The sequence below is a fragment of the Microcebus murinus genome, chromosome 11 (genome assembly GCF_040939455.1).
Source record: "Microcebus murinus isolate Inina chromosome 11, M.murinus_Inina_mat1.0, whole genome shotgun sequence".
Lineage (NCBI taxonomy): Eukaryota > Metazoa > Chordata > Mammalia > Primates > Cheirogaleidae > Microcebus > Microcebus murinus.
Genome location: NC_134114.1, coordinates 51,998,469 through 52,018,048, shown reverse-complemented (window position 1 = coordinate 52,018,048; position 19,580 = coordinate 51,998,469). Strand labels below are relative to the sequence as shown.

The 19,580-nt window shown below is 37.5% G+C and overlaps 1 protein-coding gene across 1 annotated transcript in view; it reads right to left on the bottom strand.

Moving 5' to 3' along the window:
* The window catches only part of FCHO2 (FCH and mu domain containing endocytic adaptor 2), a 127,033-nt gene that overhangs the window by 68,504 nt on the left and 38,949 nt on the right, over window positions 1–19,580 (bottom strand). Inside the window, 2 exon segments of the mRNA XM_012783348.3 lie at window positions 3,267–3,363; window positions 4,139–4,237. Coding sequence (XP_012638802.3) covers window positions 3,267–3,363; window positions 4,139–4,237 — 196 coding nt within the window.

Sequence of the window (19,580 nt, the reverse complement as noted above, 5' to 3'; positions counted from 1 at the left end):
ATAAAAAGCAGTACAAACGCCACATAGTTATAAGCCCTTGACAGAGCAGTGTCTTAGGAAATATAAATTAAAAAGCAGTGAAAGAGCCCAGGAAGCCCAAGTAGAGTGGGAAAAGTTATATCAGGGAAGAGGTAAAATGCCAATCAAGAAAAAATTGGCTTGATTCAGAATATATTTTAATATTACATTTATTCTCTGGTTTATTAATACTTTAAGAAAAATACTGATCCACCTCAAGCTGATTCTTTGTATTCTTTCTTTTTGCTAAAATGCATCATTTGTAACTCAGAGGAAAAAGGTATGGCTCATCAGTTTAGGTCCACATTTTAGCTCAAGTCTGCTGGTTTCAAGGCAGTTTTCTACTTGAAATTTTTATTGAGATAATTGTAGATTTATATATAGTTATAAAAAATAATATAGGGAGATCCCTTGAACACTTTGACTGGTTTCCCATAATGATCACATTTTGTAAAACTACAGTATGATGTCACAACCAAGATACTAACACTGATACAATCCACCAATCTTATTCATTTTTCCATCTAAGGCATTTTTAAACAGCCATTTGTCTCTGCTTTCATTCTAGAAACCCTTCTAAACACCTGTATAAAAATTCTTGCTAGACTCAGTGGCTCATGCTGTAATCCCAGCACTTTAGGAAGCCGAGGCGGGAAGATTGCCTGAAGCCAAAAGTTTGAGACCAGCCTGGGCAAAATAGCAAGACCTCAATGCTACAAAAACATAGAAAAATTAGCTGGGCATGGTGGCAAATGCTTATAATCTAGCTACTCAGGAGGCTGAGGCAGGGGTTGCTGCAGTCCAGGAGTTTGAGGTTACAGTGAGCAATGGTGGTACCAGTGCACTCCAGCCCAGGCAACAGAGTGAGACCTTGCCTCTATTAAAAAAAAAAAAAATCTACTTGTTACTGTAAGTGTTTACCTCTCTTAACTAGTATTCACTTATAACAATCTCCTTACAAAGAGTTTTAGGGTTTTGTGCTATTCTGTACTTCCGTATCTCAATATCTTCGTTCTCTCTATATAGCTATACTTAGTTTTATTCTAATTTTTCCAAAGCATGGGCCTCAGAATCAAATATCCTGGAACTGAATCCCAGCTCTGCCACATACTAGCTTAGGCAAATCATATAACCTCTCAAATTTTCCCTCATCTGTAAAAAGGGAGTAATAGTACCTACTTCAAAGAGTTGCTAAGATCAAAGTATGCCTGCAAAGTGGTTGGCATAGTACATGGTACAGAGTCAGTGCCCATTAAATATGAAATATAATTATTTAGTATTAACTTAACAAAAAAGTTTCTAACAGCAAATCCATCTATTCCAACCTTCTTCACACCCTAACCTTACCACTAAAAGCTCACTGGTTCATTCATTCAATAAAAATGTACTGTTTACAAATAGAGAAAATAATTAGATAAATATGGAACTTTTTACATAACAGTTTTCCGCAAGTGCAAAACTATTAAAATTTAAATGTAGACAGCAACAATACAAAAAAAAATACATACAGTTAAAATTCTCTGGCACTTTTGATGGAGCAGGTAGTACATTACCTGGCTCTCTAAGAGTTCATTCATTCAACACATAAATGGGAAGATATGAATAGAAAAGGAGTGGGATATATAACATTTTCTAGAGTAAGAACATAAAGATAACTAGGGACTAAACAGAAAAAAAGGGCATGTATGGCAAATAGCAAGCAGTTCTATTGGCTGCAGTGAAAGTACCAGAATAAAAATATTTCCTATTCTTAGGAATTATTACTAGGAATAGTAAGAGTAAAGACTGGTCAACACAAGATCCTTAAAGGCTTTGAATCCAAGTCCAGAGTTTAACTTTCAATCTGTGTGTAATGAAAATTCAAAGATTTATGAGTAGTGCAATTTTAAGTTCATAATTGTATAGTCAGAAGATGAGTATGTTATAACATGTAAAATGGATTGGAGAAGAAATCTCTACTGTGTCAATATGAAAAATCTGCAAATTCATCAGGCAGATGGAGAAAGCAGAGAAAGAAGGTCCGAAGGGAAAAATACTAACATAATTGAATCAGTAAGATTTAAAAATTAATGGAATTTGGGAAGAAGATGAAACTAAAGATGATTTACCTTGAAATTTCTGGGTAGCAAATATGAAAAGTTACATATTTATAATACGTATGATTTAGGTTTTGAGCCTTAGTTCTATGAACTGTATTGACAAAAAAAAATGCTCTCAGACTTCGCTACAAAGCACTTGTTCATTTTCCTATTCTATACCATATTTTAACTTCTTTATTGGGCTGAATTACTTTTACCTGTGGAGTGAAATAAATGTTTTATAAGAGCATAGTATAATAATTAATAATAGATTAAAGAAATCTGGAAGAATGTAAGTATGCTGAGTAGCGAAGGGGAATGGGCTATTTATTACATTTAATATGCCATAATATACTTATTGAAAGAAGAATCTGGGACTCTTGTAACCATGTTTTCATAAAAATAGCAAATAGGATTTCTGTATCCATTTGTTCATTGTTATATCCCCACATATCCAGAATGGTGTCTGGTAAACTATTAGCATTCAATAAATGTACTTGTTGAATGCATGTGTGAATGAGCAAATAAAGTAGTTACTAAATTTTAAGAAAGGGTCTTATGTAGGGTTCAATATTCTCTCTCAATCTTTCTTTTATTAAAATACCCTTTTGTAGGTAATTCTATTTTCAAAAATCTAAACAAATTGCAATACATTAATTTAGTAAATGTTATAATAACTATTTCAAGTAATATAAAAGCACTGTATTAACAACTAAAGGCCAAAACAAAAATCTTAACATATAATCAAACACAAATAAAATAATACCTGAGATTTTACACAGATTTTTAGGTAAGCCCTGTTTTTAGGTTTAGCTTTATTTTATGGTTTAGAAATGTCACTCAGTTCAGACATGTGATATAAAGTTAAAATTACCCCCTACATACATGAATTTAAAAGCAGACCTGTGTCTTAAAAAAAAAAATTTTTTTTTTAATTAGCTGGGTGTGGTGGCATGCAACTATAGTCCCAGCTACTCCAGAGGCTGAGAGAGGAGGATTGCTTGAGCCGAGGAGTTCTAGGCTGCAGTGAGCTATGATCGTGTGCTATTGCACTCCAGCCTGGGCAACAAAGAGAGAATCCTATCTTAAAAATAAATAAATAAAGGCTAACATATTTGTTACTGGATGGGAAATTTGAAAAATGTGTCTTTGCAGAATTTATCATCTTACCAGGTCTTTCCTTCCCAGTGCCTTTTGACTCAGCAAATTTTTGTATCAAACTTTCAACTGTAGTGTTAGCCATGTTATTTATAAATTCTTCATGGACCTATTAAAATGGAATAAAGATAATTTTTTTCTTTTTCCACAAATATTCTAACTGTATTTGAGATAAAATTTCTACAAGGCAGTTAAAATTCATTACATCAAACATGTATTTTTGACCCAAGGGCCTTCAAGAACTTTCATTTACCTAATTTACAGTGTTACCAGATCTGTGAGGACCAATCACTTCTTACATTAATCCCTTAATATATGGCCTCACAGCCTTAGAAATTAAAGCAGCTTCCATGTTCCCATCTTTGAGTATTTTAGAGACATAATTCTTATGATAAATAAACCTTATATGAACACTAAAAATACTCTTAGGTTTTTAATAATAAAGAATAACAGACTTCATCTTTCCCTAATATATTGTAATTTACCTCCAAATTGTCATCATTAAACCTCTTTTATATTTTTGGAACATTTCCATTTCTATGGAACAAGTTCTATAACTTACTAAGTTGCTGCTCAAAATTTTAAAATAGTAAATAAAACTTGAAAAAGAAAATAATTCAACAATTGGTTTACTTCAGAACTGTAATACAAAAAAGATTGAGTATAGTTTATTTAAAAAATTAATTTGAATTATCATTCTTAGTGGCCAAATGATCAAAAATCCAGTTTATTTTATATTTAATACATGTAAATACATATTTTTGATCTAGAATAATTTAGTATCATACTTGTGAGTTTTGGACAAAGTGATAAAATATTTTGAAGAGCCATAAATGAACATAAAATTTTTATGAATGCATTCAAAATAATCTAAAAAAACTTACCTGGCCTATTTGCAAATGAATTTCCTTTATAGCATTTGACAAGGATCCTATAATTTCCTTTATGTGGATGAGATGAGTTTCTTCAATATCTTGAAATTTCTGGGTAGCAAATATGAAAAGTTACATATTTATAATATGTATGTATAGGTACACACAAATATATATATTCTGGAATCAAAGAGCTTTTAGAAATCCTCTCAATAAAAGCTGGGTGCAATGGCATTGTGCCTGTAATCTCAGCTACTCGGAAGGTTGAGGCTGGAGGATCTCTTGAGCCCAGAAGTTCAAGGCCAGCCTGGGCAACAAAGTGACACCCCCACCTCTAAAAAAATAAATTTAATTTAACTTAAATATATCATCTCAATATGCATAACCAAATTTAACAAGTTATCATTATTACAAAATGCTTAATAATGCCTCTGGATAAATGAGTCTAGTAGATAAACTAAAATACAGCATTGAGAAAAATTAATTTCTTGTATGCCATTTCTTAGACAAATATAAACTTTTCCAGGTTTTAAAGATATTATACGTTAAAATCTATATCATGATCAGGAAATCAGAAGGAAACCCAAAAGACAACAGTGTTACAAAAGCCAAGGGAGAAGAGTTTCAAAACTGAAAAACAGGGCCCGGTGGTTCAGGCCTGTAATCCTAGTTCTCTGGGAGGCCGAGGCGGGCAGGGCGGATTGTTTGAGCTCAGGAGTTCGAAACCAACCTGAGCAAAAGTGAGACTGCGTCTCTACTATAAATAGAAAGAAATTAATTGGCCAACTAATATATATAGAAAAAATTAGCCAGGCATGGTGGTGCATGCCTGTAGTCCCAGCTACTTGGGAGGCTGAGGCAGCAGGATTGCTTGAGCCCAGGAGATTGAAGCCAGGAGATTGAGCCCAGGAGTTGCTGTGAGCTAGGCTGATGCCATGGCGCTCACTCTAGCCTGGGCAACAAAGCGAGACTCTGTCTCAAAAAAAAAAAAAAAAAAAAACCTGAAAAACAACTATCGATACAGCAAAAACTATAGTTTACTTCTGAAGACTTCATAATCTACCCCATAAATTTTAAAAATGTCTAATCCTTGAAATGTTATAACACAATCTCCAAAACACAGTCTATGATCAAAGAAATTTGGGAAAGCCTGAAATACTCTATACTAGCAGTTCTCAACCAAAGGTGGCGATGCATCAGACGAGTTGGGGAACATTTTCAAGCTACAAAACACATAGATCCTCCAGTACTACTCGTGGGATGAAGGTGGGAAAAGATAATGTTGTTTGGAAAAATTTTCCAAGTCACTCTGATACTTATTTCCCAGAGGAAAAAAATCACTGCTAGACTCACAATAAACATATCAAAAGCTCCGAGAGGCTGGGCACAGTGGCTCATGCCTGTAATCCTAACACTCTGTGAGGCCGAGGCGGAAGGATCACTCAAGGTCAGGAGTTCGAAACTAGCCTGAGCAAGAGCGAGACCCCGTCTCTACTAAAAATAGAAAGAAATTAATTGCCCAACTAAAAATATATATATAAAAAAATTAGCTGGGCATGGTGGTGCATGCTTGCAGTCCCAGCTACTCAGGAGGCTGAGGCAGGAGGATCATTTGAGCCCAGGAGTTTGAGGTTGCTGTGAGCTAGCTGACGCCATGGCACTCTAGCCTGGGCAACAGAGTGAGACTCTGTCTCAAAAAAAAAGGCCGGGCGCGGTGGCTCACGCCTGTAATCCTAGCACTCTGGGAGGCCGAGGCGGGCGGATTGCTCAAGGTCAGGAGTTCAAAAACCAGCCTGAGCGAGACCCCGTCTCTACCATAAAAAAATAGAAAGAAATTAATTGGCCAACTAATATATATAATATAAAATCAGCCGGGCATGGTGGCTCGTGCCTGTAGTCCCAGCTACTCGGGAGGCTGAGGCAGGAGGATTGCTTGAGCCCAGGAGTCTGAGGTTGCTGTGAGCGAGGCTGACACCACGGCACTCACTCTAGCCTGGGCAAGAAAGCGAGACTCTGTCTCAAAAAAAAAAAAAAAAAAAAAAAAAACTCTTAGAAATATTGAAATAATGGCACTTTTCACTTTCTTAGCCCAGCATTTTCTTTGACCTCACCTTTTTGTTTTTCTTCTTCCATGAACATCTATTATCTCAGAATAGTAACATTCCTCAAAACAGAATTTGGGAAATGGTGAACTACCCATTTTCAAACAAAATATATTTGTCATTTCTACTGCACAAATCTAATTACCTATTTTTTGCCAAATTAAACCAGTTCTAAGGAATGGTCCTAAATGCTTTATTATTTTTCTCTGATTAGTTTATCAAATTAAATTCCCTAATCCCATATTTAATGTCAACATTTCTTCAGCACTGAATTACATGATCAGAAATCACTAAGCCACATGAGGTCTACATTTGTGTAAATGGTTTGAACCTCTAAAACAATCCACAATGGTAAAATTACAGTTTTTACAGTAACACCATAACAGTCCAAAAACTTAAATCAATTTTATCCATGAGGCGTGGCATAGATGAAACGGAATATTTGTCATTGACTAATTTTGATCAGGTCAATGAGAATACACTACCAATATTTCAAGATCCTGAATTACTCTCAATAAGTGAGGAATATTCAGTAGGAGGAAAATTCTATTCAAATTTCATATTATAAGAAATGGCCCTCAGCTTAAATTACAGCACACGAACAAGATATTTTCTCATAGACAAGTAACCATTGATTTTATATGGACGACCCCCAACTCCAAGGAAACATCTCTTTATTCCTTTTTAAAATAGCTATACTGAATAAGTCAGATCCTTAATTACTTAGAAATATCTTAAAGCATGAATCCACAAAGAAATTCAAATCACGATTCAGACACAATATTAATTTTAAAACTGGGGGATTCTGGAGGGCACACTGCTAACTATCACAATTTCTCAAAATTAGTGACTACTAAACTCAGAGTAATTCAGCAATATAAAATGAATACAGTCTCAAGTGTTTGAGTATAAATAAACTTTCTTGAACAAATTAGATAGGCTTTTTCCCCTTGGAATCTCAAATTCACTATGTTCACATTTATTGTTACATTAGTTTTTTAAAAAGTACAGCCATGCACCACATAAAGATGCTTTGGTCAACTATGGACCCCATATACAACAGTGATCCCCTAAGAGTATAATGAAGTTGAAAAATTCCTATGGCCTAATAACATCAGAGCAGTCAGAGAGCAGTGTATTACTCACATGTTTATGGTGATGCTGGTGTAAGCACACCACAGTGCCAGTCATAGAAAAGCACTGTATAGCACATACAATGATATATAGATATTATAATTAATAACGGTAATAAACCACTATGTTATTGGTATATGTATTTACTATACTACATTTTTTTTTCTTTTAGCCTTTTTTTTTTAATTTCAGAATATTACCAGGGTACAAATGTTTTGATTACATGGATTGCTTTTGTACTGCCCAAGTCAAAGTTTTAAGTGTTCCCATCACCCAGACAGTGTACACTGTACCCGTTAGGCATCATTTCACCCATCCGCTTCTTCCCCTCCCACCTGCATGATTTCCATTAAGCTTTACTTCCATCTGTGCACGAGTGTTGATCCATTAGTTCCAATTTAATAGTGAATACACGTGGTGTTTGTTTATCCATTCTTGTGATAATTCACTTAGGAGATTGGTCTCCAGTTCCATCCAGATTGGTGTTAGTTTATCTTTTATGGCTGACTAGTACTCCATGGTACATATACTAAATTGTATTAATCCACTCATGAATTGATAGGCACTTGGATTGATTCTACATCTTTGCAGTTGTGAACTGTACTACAATACAAATTCTAGTACAAGTGTCTTTTGGATAAAATAACTTTTTTTCCTTTGGATAAATACCCAGTAGTGGGATTGCTGGACCAAATGGTAGGTCTACTTTTAGTTCTTTGAGGAATCTACATACTATTTTCCATAGAGGTTGCACTAGTTTGCAGTCCCACCAACATGTATAAGTGTTTCCTTCTCTCCATGTCCATACCAGCACTTTTTGTTTGGGGACTTTTTTGATAAAAGCCATTCTCACTGGAGATAGATGGTATCTCCTTGTGGTTTTGATCTGCATTTATCTGATGATTAGTGACCTTGAGCATTTTAATATGTTTATTGGCCATTAGTGTATCTTCTTTTGAAAAGCTTCTGTTCATGTCTTCTGCCCACCTTTTAATGGAGTTGATTCTTTTCTAGCTGATTTGAGTTCTTTTTAGATTCTGGTTATTATCCCTTTATCAAATGTACAGCATCTAAATATTTTCTCCCATTTTGTAGGTTGTCTATTTGATGTTGATTGTTTCCTTGGCGGTGCAGAAGCTTTTTAATTTAATCAAGTCCTATTCATTCATTTTTGTTGCTGAAATTGCCCTTGGGGTCTCCTTCATAAATTCTTTGCCGAAGCAGATACCTTGAAGAATTTTTCCAATATTTTCTTCTAGAATTCTTACAGTTTCATGTCTTAAGTCTGTCATCCATCTTGAATTAATTTTTGTGAGTGGTGAGAGATACGGATCCTTTTCAGTCTTCTACATGTGGCTATCCAATTTTCCCAGTACCATTTATTGAATAGGGATTCTTTTCCCCAGTGTATACTGCTGTCTACTTTGTCAAAGATTAGATGGCAATGTGTGGATGGTTTTATATCTGTGCTGTCTGTTCTGTTCCATTGGTCTTTATCTCTCTTTTTGTGCCAGTACCACGCTGTTTTGCTTAGTATACCCTTGTAGTACAGCTTAAAGTCTGGTAAAGCGATATCTCTAGATGGGTTCCTTTTGCCTAAGGTTGCTTTGGCTATTTGGGCTCTTCTACTTCCAAACAAAGCATAGTTATTTTTTCTAGATCTGCAAAAAAATGACACTGGTATTTTGATGGGGATTGCACAGAATCTATAAATCACTTTGGGTACTACAGATATTTTAACAATGTTGACTCTGCCAATCCATGAGCATATGTTTTCTTTTTTTTTTTTTTTGAAACAGAGTCTCACTTTGTTGCCCAGGCTAGAGTGAGTGCCATGGCGTCAGCCTAGCTCACAGCAACCTCAAACTCCTGTGCTCAAGCAATCCTGCTGCCTCAGCCTCCCGAGTAGCTGGGACTACAGGCATGCGCCACCATGCCAGGCTAACTTTTTCTCTATATATTAGTTGGCCAATCAATTTCTTTTCTATTTACAGTAGAGACAGAGTCTCGCTCTTGCTCAGGTTGGTTTCGAACTCCTGACCTCGAGCAATCCGCCTGCCTCGGCCTCCCAGAGTGCTAAGATTACAGGCGTGAGCCACCGTGCCTGGCCGAGCATATGTTTTTCTATTCATTTATATCATTTGCAATTTCCCTCCTCGGTGATTGGTAGTTCTCTTTGTAGAGATCTTTCACCTCCTTGGTTAAATATATTCCTAGGTCTTTTATTTTCTTTGTAGCTATTATCAAGGGTATTGAGCCTCTGATGTGGTTGTCAGCTTGACTGGTGTCGGTATATAGGAATGCTGCTGATTTGTGTACACTGATTTTGCAGCCTGAGACTTTGCTGAATTTATCAATCAAGCCCAGGAGCCTCTTGGCAGAATCTTTGGGGTTTTGCAGATATAAGATTGTATCATCAGCAAAGAGCAACAATTTGACCTCCTCTTTCCCCATTTGGATACTCTTAATTTCCTTCTCTTGCCTGACTGCTCTGGGTAGGACTTCCAGCTCAATGTTGAATGGAAGTAGTGATAGTGGGTATCTTTGACTTTTCCCCATTCAGTATGATGTTGGTTGTGGGTTTGTCCAATATGGCTTTTATAATTTTGAGGTATATTCCTTCTGTGCCTATTTTGTTAAGAGTTGTTATGATAAAAGGGTGCTGAATTTTGTCAACTGCTTTTTCTGCATCTACTGAGATGATCATATGATCTTTGTTTTTGCTTCTGTTTTTATGCTGAATCACAGTTACAGATTGACTATATTGAACCATCTTTGCATCCCTAGGATGAAGCCCACTTGGTCGTGGTGGATTTTTTTTTTATGTGCAGCTAAATTTTATTAAGGATTTTTGCATCTATATCCACAAGGGATATTGGTCTATAGTTTTCCTTTTTTATCGTGTCCTTTCCTAGCATTGGCATCAAGGTGATACTGGCTTTGTAGAATGAGTTGGGGAGGAGTTCTTCCTTCTCAATGTTATGAAATAATTTCTGCAGTAAAGGTAGCAATTCTTCTTTGTAGCTGTGATAAAATTTGACTGTAAAACTATCTGGCCCAGGACCGTTTTATATTGGAAGATTTTTTTTTTTTTTTTTTTTTTTGCTGCTTCAATTCATTGCTTGAAATGGTTCTGTTCAGGAGTTCCATTTCTTCCTGAAAGAGCCTTGGGAGGTTGTGTATTTCCAGGAATTTGGACATTTTCTCAACATTTTCAATTTAATATGCATAGAAATAATATGCATGGAGGTATGCATAGAGACAGCCTTCACAGATGGTATTTTGTATTTCTTTGGCATCAGCTGTATATCATTTTTCATTACTGATTGAGCTTACTTGGGTCCTTTCTTTTCTATTTTGGGTTAATCTAGCAAGAGGTCTATTTTGTTTATCTTTTCAAAGAACCAACTCTTTTCAATTTTGTTTATCTTTTCAAAGAACCAACTCTTTGTTTCACTAATCTTATGTATTAATTTTTGTTTTCAATTTCATTTAGTTCTGCTCTGACCTTAGTTATTTCTTTTCTTCTATTGGGTTTGGGATTGGTTTGATCTTCCATTTCTAATTCCCTGAAGTAATTCATTAGATTTTTGATTTCTGACCTTTCTGTCTTTTTTTTCCCCCTTAGGCTTGCTTGTACTGAATCACACAGATTTTGATAACTTGTGTCCCCTTTGTCATTTAGTTCAAGGGATCTTTTGATTTCCACCTTAATTTCCTCCTTGATCCAATAATCATTCAGCAGTAGGTTAATTTCCTTGACTTTGTGTAGAACAGAGAGTTTCTGTTCAAGTTGATTTCTAATTTTATTCCACTATGGTCTGAGAAGGTACATACTATAATTTCTATTTCTGTGAATTGTTGTAAACATGTTTTGTGGCCTAAGATGTGATCAGTCTTAAAGAATGTTCCATGTTCTGATGAGAAGAATGTATTTTCAGTAGTTTTCTGGGTAGTATGTTTTGTAAATGTCTGTTAGGCCACTTGCTCTAGAGTCTCATTTAAGTCCAGTGTTTACTTATGTATTTTCTGCTTGGAGGATCTATACTATTCTGCCAGTGGGGGTTGAAGTCCCCAGCAATTACAATGTTGCTGTTTACCACTTCCAGTAAGGTTTGCGTTATGAAATGAACACACCTGTGTTGGGTGCATAACTGTTCAGAATTGTTGTCTTCTTGATGAACTGCCCCCTTTACTATTATATGACCATTTTTGTCTGTCTATACTATTGTTGCTTTGAAGTCTATGTTATCTGATATGAGAACGGCTACACTTGTTTTTGATTTCCATTTGCATTGAATATTTTTTTCCATCTTATCTCTTCACCTTGAGTCTGAATGAGTCCTTGTGGGTTAGATGTGTTTCCTGGTGACAGCATATAGTTAGCTTGTATTTTTTTATCCATTTAGCCAGCCTATGTCTCTTCAGTGGGGAATCAAGCCACTTGCATTTATTCAAAGAATTAATAAGTGGGATGCATTTCTGTTCATTCCATTGGGTAGAACCTTACTGCTTTGTTTTACCTCTTGAGCCATTATTTTATATGAGCTCTTAACTTTAGCTTTTGGAGGATTTTACACCAGTGGGTTTCTACTATGCTGATCAATGTATAATGCAAATCTGAGTACTTCCTGCAGGGCAGGTCTGGTCTTGACAAATTCCCCCAGTGTGTGATTGTCTGAAGAAGTCTTTATTTCTCCCTCATATGAGAAACTTAGTTTTGTAGGATACAAAATTCTAGGCTACCCATTATTCTATTTAAGAAGAATGAAGATGGGGCCCCAATCCATTCTGGCTTGTAAGGTCTCAGGTGAGAAGTCTGAAGTTAGCCTGATGGATTTTCCTTTGTAAGTTACCTGATGTTTTTGCCTTTTGGCTCTGAGTTCCTCCTTTGTGTTAACTTTGGCTAGTCTGATAACTATGTGTTCATGGTGATTGTCTCTTTGCTATGAATCTTCCAGGTGTTTGCTGAGCTTCTTGTACTTGGAAAATTTCTAGCAAGACCAGGGAAGTTTTCCTCAATTATTCCCCCAAATATGTTTTCCAACACTTGTGTGTTTTCTTCTTCACCCTCAGTGATGCCCATAATTCTTATGTTTGGCTTCCTTACATAATTCCATATTTCTTATAGACTGCTCCTTTCTCTTAATTCTCTGTTCTTTATCTTTGATTTGTTTAATTCAAAGGTGTTGTCTTCAAGCTCTGAGATTCTTTCTTCTGCCTGGTCTAGTCTATTCTTAAGACTTTTCACTGTGTTTTGTTATTTCCATGCATGAAATTTTCATTTCCAGAAGTTCTAGTTGATTTTTTTTTTAATAATCAATTTCCTTAGTGAATTTTTCATTCATTTCCTAAACTTTTTAATGGTTTCTTTGTGTTGGTTTTCCATTTTCTCTTGTATTTTATTGAACTTACTTATAACCCATATTTGGAATTCTTTATCTGTCATTTCAATATTCTGATTTTGGTTGGTTTCCATTGATAAAGAATTGGTGTTCAAAAAAAAAAAAAAAAAAAGAATTGGTGTTCTCTTTTAGGAGTGACCTTTCACTCTGATTCTTCATACTTCCAGAGTTCTTTCGTTGCTCCCTTCTCATCTGTTGCTCTTATTTTGGGATTTTCTTTTGTTTAGATAAGGTTTCTTCCCCTTGCCTCACTCATACAGGTGTGTCTGTAGCATATGTTGGGTAAGAACCTTTGGCTTTACTTGCGGGTGCTTTGATGACAATCTAGGCTCTGGATGGATGCCTTGGTAATAGAAATTCTTGCAGGGGTAGTTTTCTCAGTTGCTAGTTGTTTGTAGGCCGTAGGAGTGGTGAAGTATGTGAATGGGCAGATTTCCTGCCTCTCTTTGATGAGGAAGGATGGAGGCCTTTGAAATCCCTTCTCTTTCCCCAGCCTTGTGGTCTCCTTAACAGTGTGAGTTGTAATGGCATGCTCAGTGTAATCCCTGAGGCAGTAGGTGGTACTTGTGGGTGAGACTCAACCACACCCTATACGACTGAATCAGTAAACACTGTAAAGGGCTTACAAACTGACCTCCCGGTCAGTAGGTGGTGCTTGCCAGAAGGAATAAGCTGCAATGTTGTTTTGGGTCTCATGACTGTCTCTGGTCGCTCAGGAGAAGCACTCAAGTGTCCCAGGTGGTAAGTGGGCCCTGGAACTTCCAGGCCTAGTCCTTATTCTCTGCCACAGCAGAGAGGGTGTGGGAGAGTGCAGCTAGGAAGGATTGGGTTGAGGAAGCTTGTCCTCAGGCTCCACAAAAGCTGGCAAGCTATCTGTTTCGGCAGGGTTCAAAGGTCTGCTGCCAGCTTCTGGGCAAAGCCACCAGGGAAGGGCTGAAGTGGTCTCACCCAACCAGTAAGTCTGCTTGTGGAGGTGGGACCAACTGAGATTCACAATCTGGCAGTCTGGAGCAGGCTTCACTCCCTGCCGCCTTCCTCTGCTCCACAGTTCCTCCCCAACCCCAGCGTTTGCTGGCAAGTAGAAGCTCAAACCAGCCGAGCACCCCCACAACTGTGATGTGGGCTAGGAAGTTCCCTGCCCAGGATCCTGGCCTGAGCTGAGAAAGCGTGGCCTGCCTGAAGAGGGTGCCCCACTAGCATGGTACAGCTAGGACGCACACTGCACTCTCCCCTCCACATCTGCCCATGCAAGCTCCCTCACCTCCTGAGGCTAATTCACAAATCTCTCCTCCTTGCCCCCAATCAATGTGATTGAGACCTGGGAATATAGGATCTGGCTTGTAGGCCTGTCTCCAGATCCCTGAAGATCAATCCCTAACCATGCCAGTAAGAAGAGTGCTGGTCCCATGTGGGCCACAATGTGCCCAAACAAGTTCAATGTCCCTACAACTTGAGTGTACCCCACTTTGATGGAATCGCCAGGAAAGCAGCACCTGGTGGGCTGGGTGGGCATAGAGCTCACAGTCAAAGCACCCCTCAGTTTGCTGCAGGATCCCAAGAGGAAAGGTCTGAGCCCCACTCTCTGTGGAAGCCTCGGCTCAGTTGTCTCTCTCAGCAACCATGGGTGGGGGAGAGGAAAGGGAGAAAAACAGTCTAAATGGAGGAAAGGTAGCACTCTGGTCCTGTCTGTCTCTCACTCTGGGAGGCCACCCACCCAGAATGTCCAGGCACTGTAATCATGCAGATCACCTGGGACCCACCAGATCCCTGTGGCCCCTACACTCTAGGCCAGAGTTGGGAAATGTTTGTGTGGGAGAAACCAAGATGAAACCTGAGGATCTGAAGCCCCCCCGGGGAGGACAAACACGCATAGTGCGTAGAGAAGCAATATGGTGCTTGCAGTCCCAGTATGGGTCTGTGGAGATGGAAGGAGTCCAGGGGGCTGGGAGCCTGGTGACCTGTCCACAAGAAGCTCCCAGCTCACTGGTGGCAGCAGCCTCTGGACTTGTGTGGGCAGAAAGTCTCTACAGCAGCTCAGGAACTACCACTGTCAAAGATGCTAGGGAAGAAAAAAAAACCTGATCCACCTACCCTTCTCACTGGACCCTAAGCTTCACAGACGTTGATCTCTGCCAATACCTTACTCCTTCCTGTTCTGCTCTGTAACTTCTTCCTATGGAAGTCTCCTGAAGGTTCTGGCACCCTTCCCTCCAATACACACCCAATCTCTATTTGTCTGTTGGTTCATTTTTTCTCTTTCATCTAAAACTTCTCCTTCTTACTGAGACACTCTGGTAGCTGGTGTCTCTGGTCAGCCATTTTGCTCATTCTATTCTATAGTTTTAATTGTTAAAGTGTACTCCTACTACTTATTTTTTTTTAAGTTAACTGTAAAACAGGCCTCAGGAAGATCCTTCAGGAGGTATTCCAAAAGAAGGCATTGTTGTCACAGGAAGTAACAGCTCCATGCATGTTATTGCCCTTGAAGATCTTCCAGTGGGACAAAATGTGGAGGTGGAAGACAGTGATACTGATGATCTTGAGTCTGTGTAGGCCAATGCTAACGTGTCTTTGTCTTAGTTTTTAACAAAAGAGTTTAAAAAGTTAAAAAATATTAAAAAATAGAAAAAAGCTTATAGAAAAGGACATAAAAATACTTTTGTACAGCTGTACAATGTGTTTGTGTTTTAAGCTAAGTGTTATCACAAAACAGTCTAAACATTTATGAAGTAAAAAGTTACACTAAACTAGGGCTAATTTACTATTGATTTATTAATTTATTATTTTTATCTTTTATACTATATCTATATTTTTCTATGTTTATATACACAAATTTCTACCATTGTGTTACAACTTCCTATAGCATTGAGTACAGTACAGTAACATGCTATACAGGTTAGTAGCCTATAAAACTATACCATACAGCGTATATGCCATATAGGTGTGTAATAGGCTAATATCATCTTGGTTTGTACAGGTATACTTTGTGCTGTCTGCACAATCATGAAATCACCTAAAGACACATTTCTCAGAGAGTATTCCCTTCAATAAGTGATACATGGACTATACAATCTTGTCAGCCACTAAAGATATATAAAAGTGTTCTAATCCTAAAAATTCTTAATCTGGGGATGTGGCTTAGCAAATTTCAAAGTTTCCATAAACCAGCTATCTCCCTCCTTTAAGGTAAACAAAATCTCCATATTCTGTTTCAAGTTTTTTTAAATGTCCAATTAACTAACAGTGGTAAAAGCATGAGTTTAAAGAGAAGTCACAATTTCAATCGTTCTTATTCTCAACCTAAGTTTTTCTAAACGAAAAAACTTAAATCACAAATATTCTAAGTAGATTCTAACCTCTTTCACCCTAGGGACTCAATTATCTTTTCCCAAGAGTAAATGTAGGTCCTGCCAGTCAAATTTGATTTTCACTACACTGTCAGGTTCCTTCCTACTGCGATTAGGTCAACCAGCTGGCCTGGAACAAAAGGAAAGTAGAGAAGTAAAAGCATTCTTTTGACTTTTAAATAACCCAAATTAAAGTCTACTCTCTATTAAAAGAACAATAGTTAACCTGTTCAGCAGTTGTATGTGTTTGACTGACAGAGAGAGACACACAGAGATAAAGAAAAAAACACAAAAAAGAATATATACAACATATTAACAAGGCACAGTATCATCTTTCTTTAAAAACAGCATGGTTACATATGTGCTCAAATAAATTAATGTTCCCATCTTGAAAACAGCAGAATAAACAATTATAATGCCATTCTGGAAAAAAAAAACAACAGGGAAGCAGAAAGACATAAGGCGATGGAAGGATGAGTGAGCACTCTGTCATAAAGTAACATCAACAAACAAAAACACCAACTCTAGCAAATTCTAACTCCTGTTTTCCTCCAATTTAAATAATTAATTGAAAGGTAAACATATTCAGTGATAAAAACTAATCATTTTAATGAGAAATTAACAGATCAACAATAATTGCCTTATAAATGAGTGCTCCTGTGATTTAAAAGACAACACAGCACTTGCTCAAGTCTACAGTAATGTCAGTTGCTATAGAAATTGAAACTTTTAGAAAGTTTAGAAAGTTACAGAAATTGAAACTGGAGCCTTATTTAACACAACTAACTAAACCCTTCTACTTGAAGCTACTTTTCACAGCTGCCATGACATTACACTTAAACCAGTTTTCTTCCTTCTTAGACTTCTTCTACTTGGGTCTCAAAATCTCTTCTTCTACCAAATTCTCAATGATGAGTCACTCAGAGCTTGGTCCTGAGGCCCTTTCTTCCCAACACTCTAACCAAAAGTGATGTCATCATGGCTTTATGTACTTATAACACTCTATTTCATATAGGCTCACAATCCTTTGTTCAAAATCTTTGGGACCAGGTGTGTTTTGGAATTCAAAGTATTTTTTACTTTTTAAATAAAGATAGTATAAAAAATATAATATTTTTCCTAATACTACCCAGCAGGATCTATAGTGGCATCTGTTTATCGAACACATGAATATTTCTAAAGGAAAACATACAGGATAAATAAAGACTATAAACTACCTTGTACCAGTTCAGGTCAAGTTTTGCTGCCAAATGAATCTGAGAAAAAAGCAGTTTCGTTTTCAGAGCTTTTGGAATTCAGAATTGTGGACAAGGAACTGTAGACATATGTCCAGCCCAGATTAGTTGGCTCCTCCAATACTGCCCACTTGGTATCTCCTGGGCATCTCAAAATTAGTATGTTCAAAATTAAATATCTGATCTTTTCCCCTACCATCAAACAGTTCTTCATCTAGTCTTTCCCATTTGTCTCTGGCCACACAAACTTAAGATAAAACCTGGAAGTGATCTTCAACTCCCTCAGAATTCTTCAACCCACCCTATCCCTGCCATTTCCAATGCCCTCCCTTCTCTCCTTCTCTAAGACCACCACACTGGCCCTCTTGACCACAATACTGTCTGGCAAACTGGCCTCCTGATTCTCCATTGGCCATACTATAATCCATTCTTCACAAAAGTGCCAGATTTACCTTTTAAAATGCACATAAGATCATGTCATATCCCTGCCTAAAACCCTTAGTAGGTGGCTTCAAACTGCTCTTAAAAGAAAACGTAATCCTTACTAAAACCTGGCCCTTGCCTATCTCCTCAACTTCATTTCTCACCACTATCCCCCCTTACTCAGCTTTTGGTAAGCATTTTCTTACCATTGGGCATTCATACCCAAAGCCAGGAACTCTCTTCCCATATTACTCATTCTTCAGTTCTCAGTTTTAAAATGTCACTTCTGCAAAGGGGCCTTTGATGGCTCCCTAATCCAAATTAGGTCATTCCTATTATTCTGTCTCATGGAAGCCTATTCTTTCCCTTTGTGACACTTAACAATAATTTATAAACTTTATACTTAAGCACATATTCAATGTCTGCCTCCCTCCTCTATAAACTCCACCTAGAAGAGGGAGATATTTGTCTTATTTACATATATACCATATACACCCAGCATCTCACACAGAGCCTACTATTTGGTAGGTAAAGATGGATACGCATGTGCACTCATACCAGAATGCAAGCCTTTGGTTTCTGAGATATGAGTCATTAACCACTTCAAGTTGAAAGACAAAAAGAAGACCTAGATTCCAAAAAATCAGATTCATAAAAGTCCTTCTTTCATACTTAGTGAGTACCTATCAAGAGCTGAAACATTTTAAATGCTGAGGATACAGCAGAAAACTAAACAAAATAAATCCCTGTTCTCACAGAACTGACATTTTAATGGGGGAAGACAGACAATACAAAATATGGGTAGAAGAGCCAATGTGCTTCATTATGTTTCTAGGTCCTCAGACGTGGTGACTAAGAACATTCCAAAGGGAGGTTCATCCACCAGCCTCAGTACCAGACTAAAGACAATGTAGAAAAGAGCTGCAGCCAACCAATGAGGAACATGCAGCATGAGAATGAAATAAACTCTTGATATTGTAAGCCACTGAGACTTCTGGAGCCCTTAGTCACCTCAGCATACCTAATCTGACATGACTGACACAAGAAATAAAATTTCTGGTATGTGAGATGATATTAAGTACTAAAGAAGAAAACAAAGCAAGAAAGAGGACAAGAAGGGTAAGGGTGGAAATGTTAGGTATGATTCATAAAAGGCACCCACCTTAAACCAGCTCTGTAATGAAGGCACTAAAAACACTACACCAGATATAATTTATCCTGAGCTAATGGAAAGCAGACATCTTTGTCTGTCTTCCTTCACTTAAATATAAATTCTATGAGAGCAGGGGTTTTTAGCTATTTTATTTACTACTATATTGTTAGCACTGAATCACTTCCAACCTTCTTCCTAGTCAGAAGCAAATCCACACACAAGACTAACAATCAGCACTGTCTTCATCATCTACCAATGCCCTCATTTTCCCTAATTATCACATTTTAAACAGATAGGGTCTCATTTTCTGTATCCCAGGCTGGAATGCCATGGAGTGATCATAGCTCACTACAGCCTTGAACTCTTGGAATCAAGTGATCCTCCTACCTCAGCCTCCCAAGTAGCTGGGACTACAGAAGCACACCACCATGCCTGGCTAATTTTTTTTTTTTTTTTTTTTTTTTTGTAGAGACAAGGTCTTGCCATGTTGGCCGGGCTGGTCTCAAACTCCTGGTCTCAAGCGATTCTTCCACCTTGGTCTCCCAAAGTGCTGGGATTACAGGCATGAGCCACTGCACCCACCCCAATTATTTTTTTTTAAGACAGAGTCTCACTCTGTTGCCCGGGCTAGAGTACCATGGTGTCTGTCTAGCTC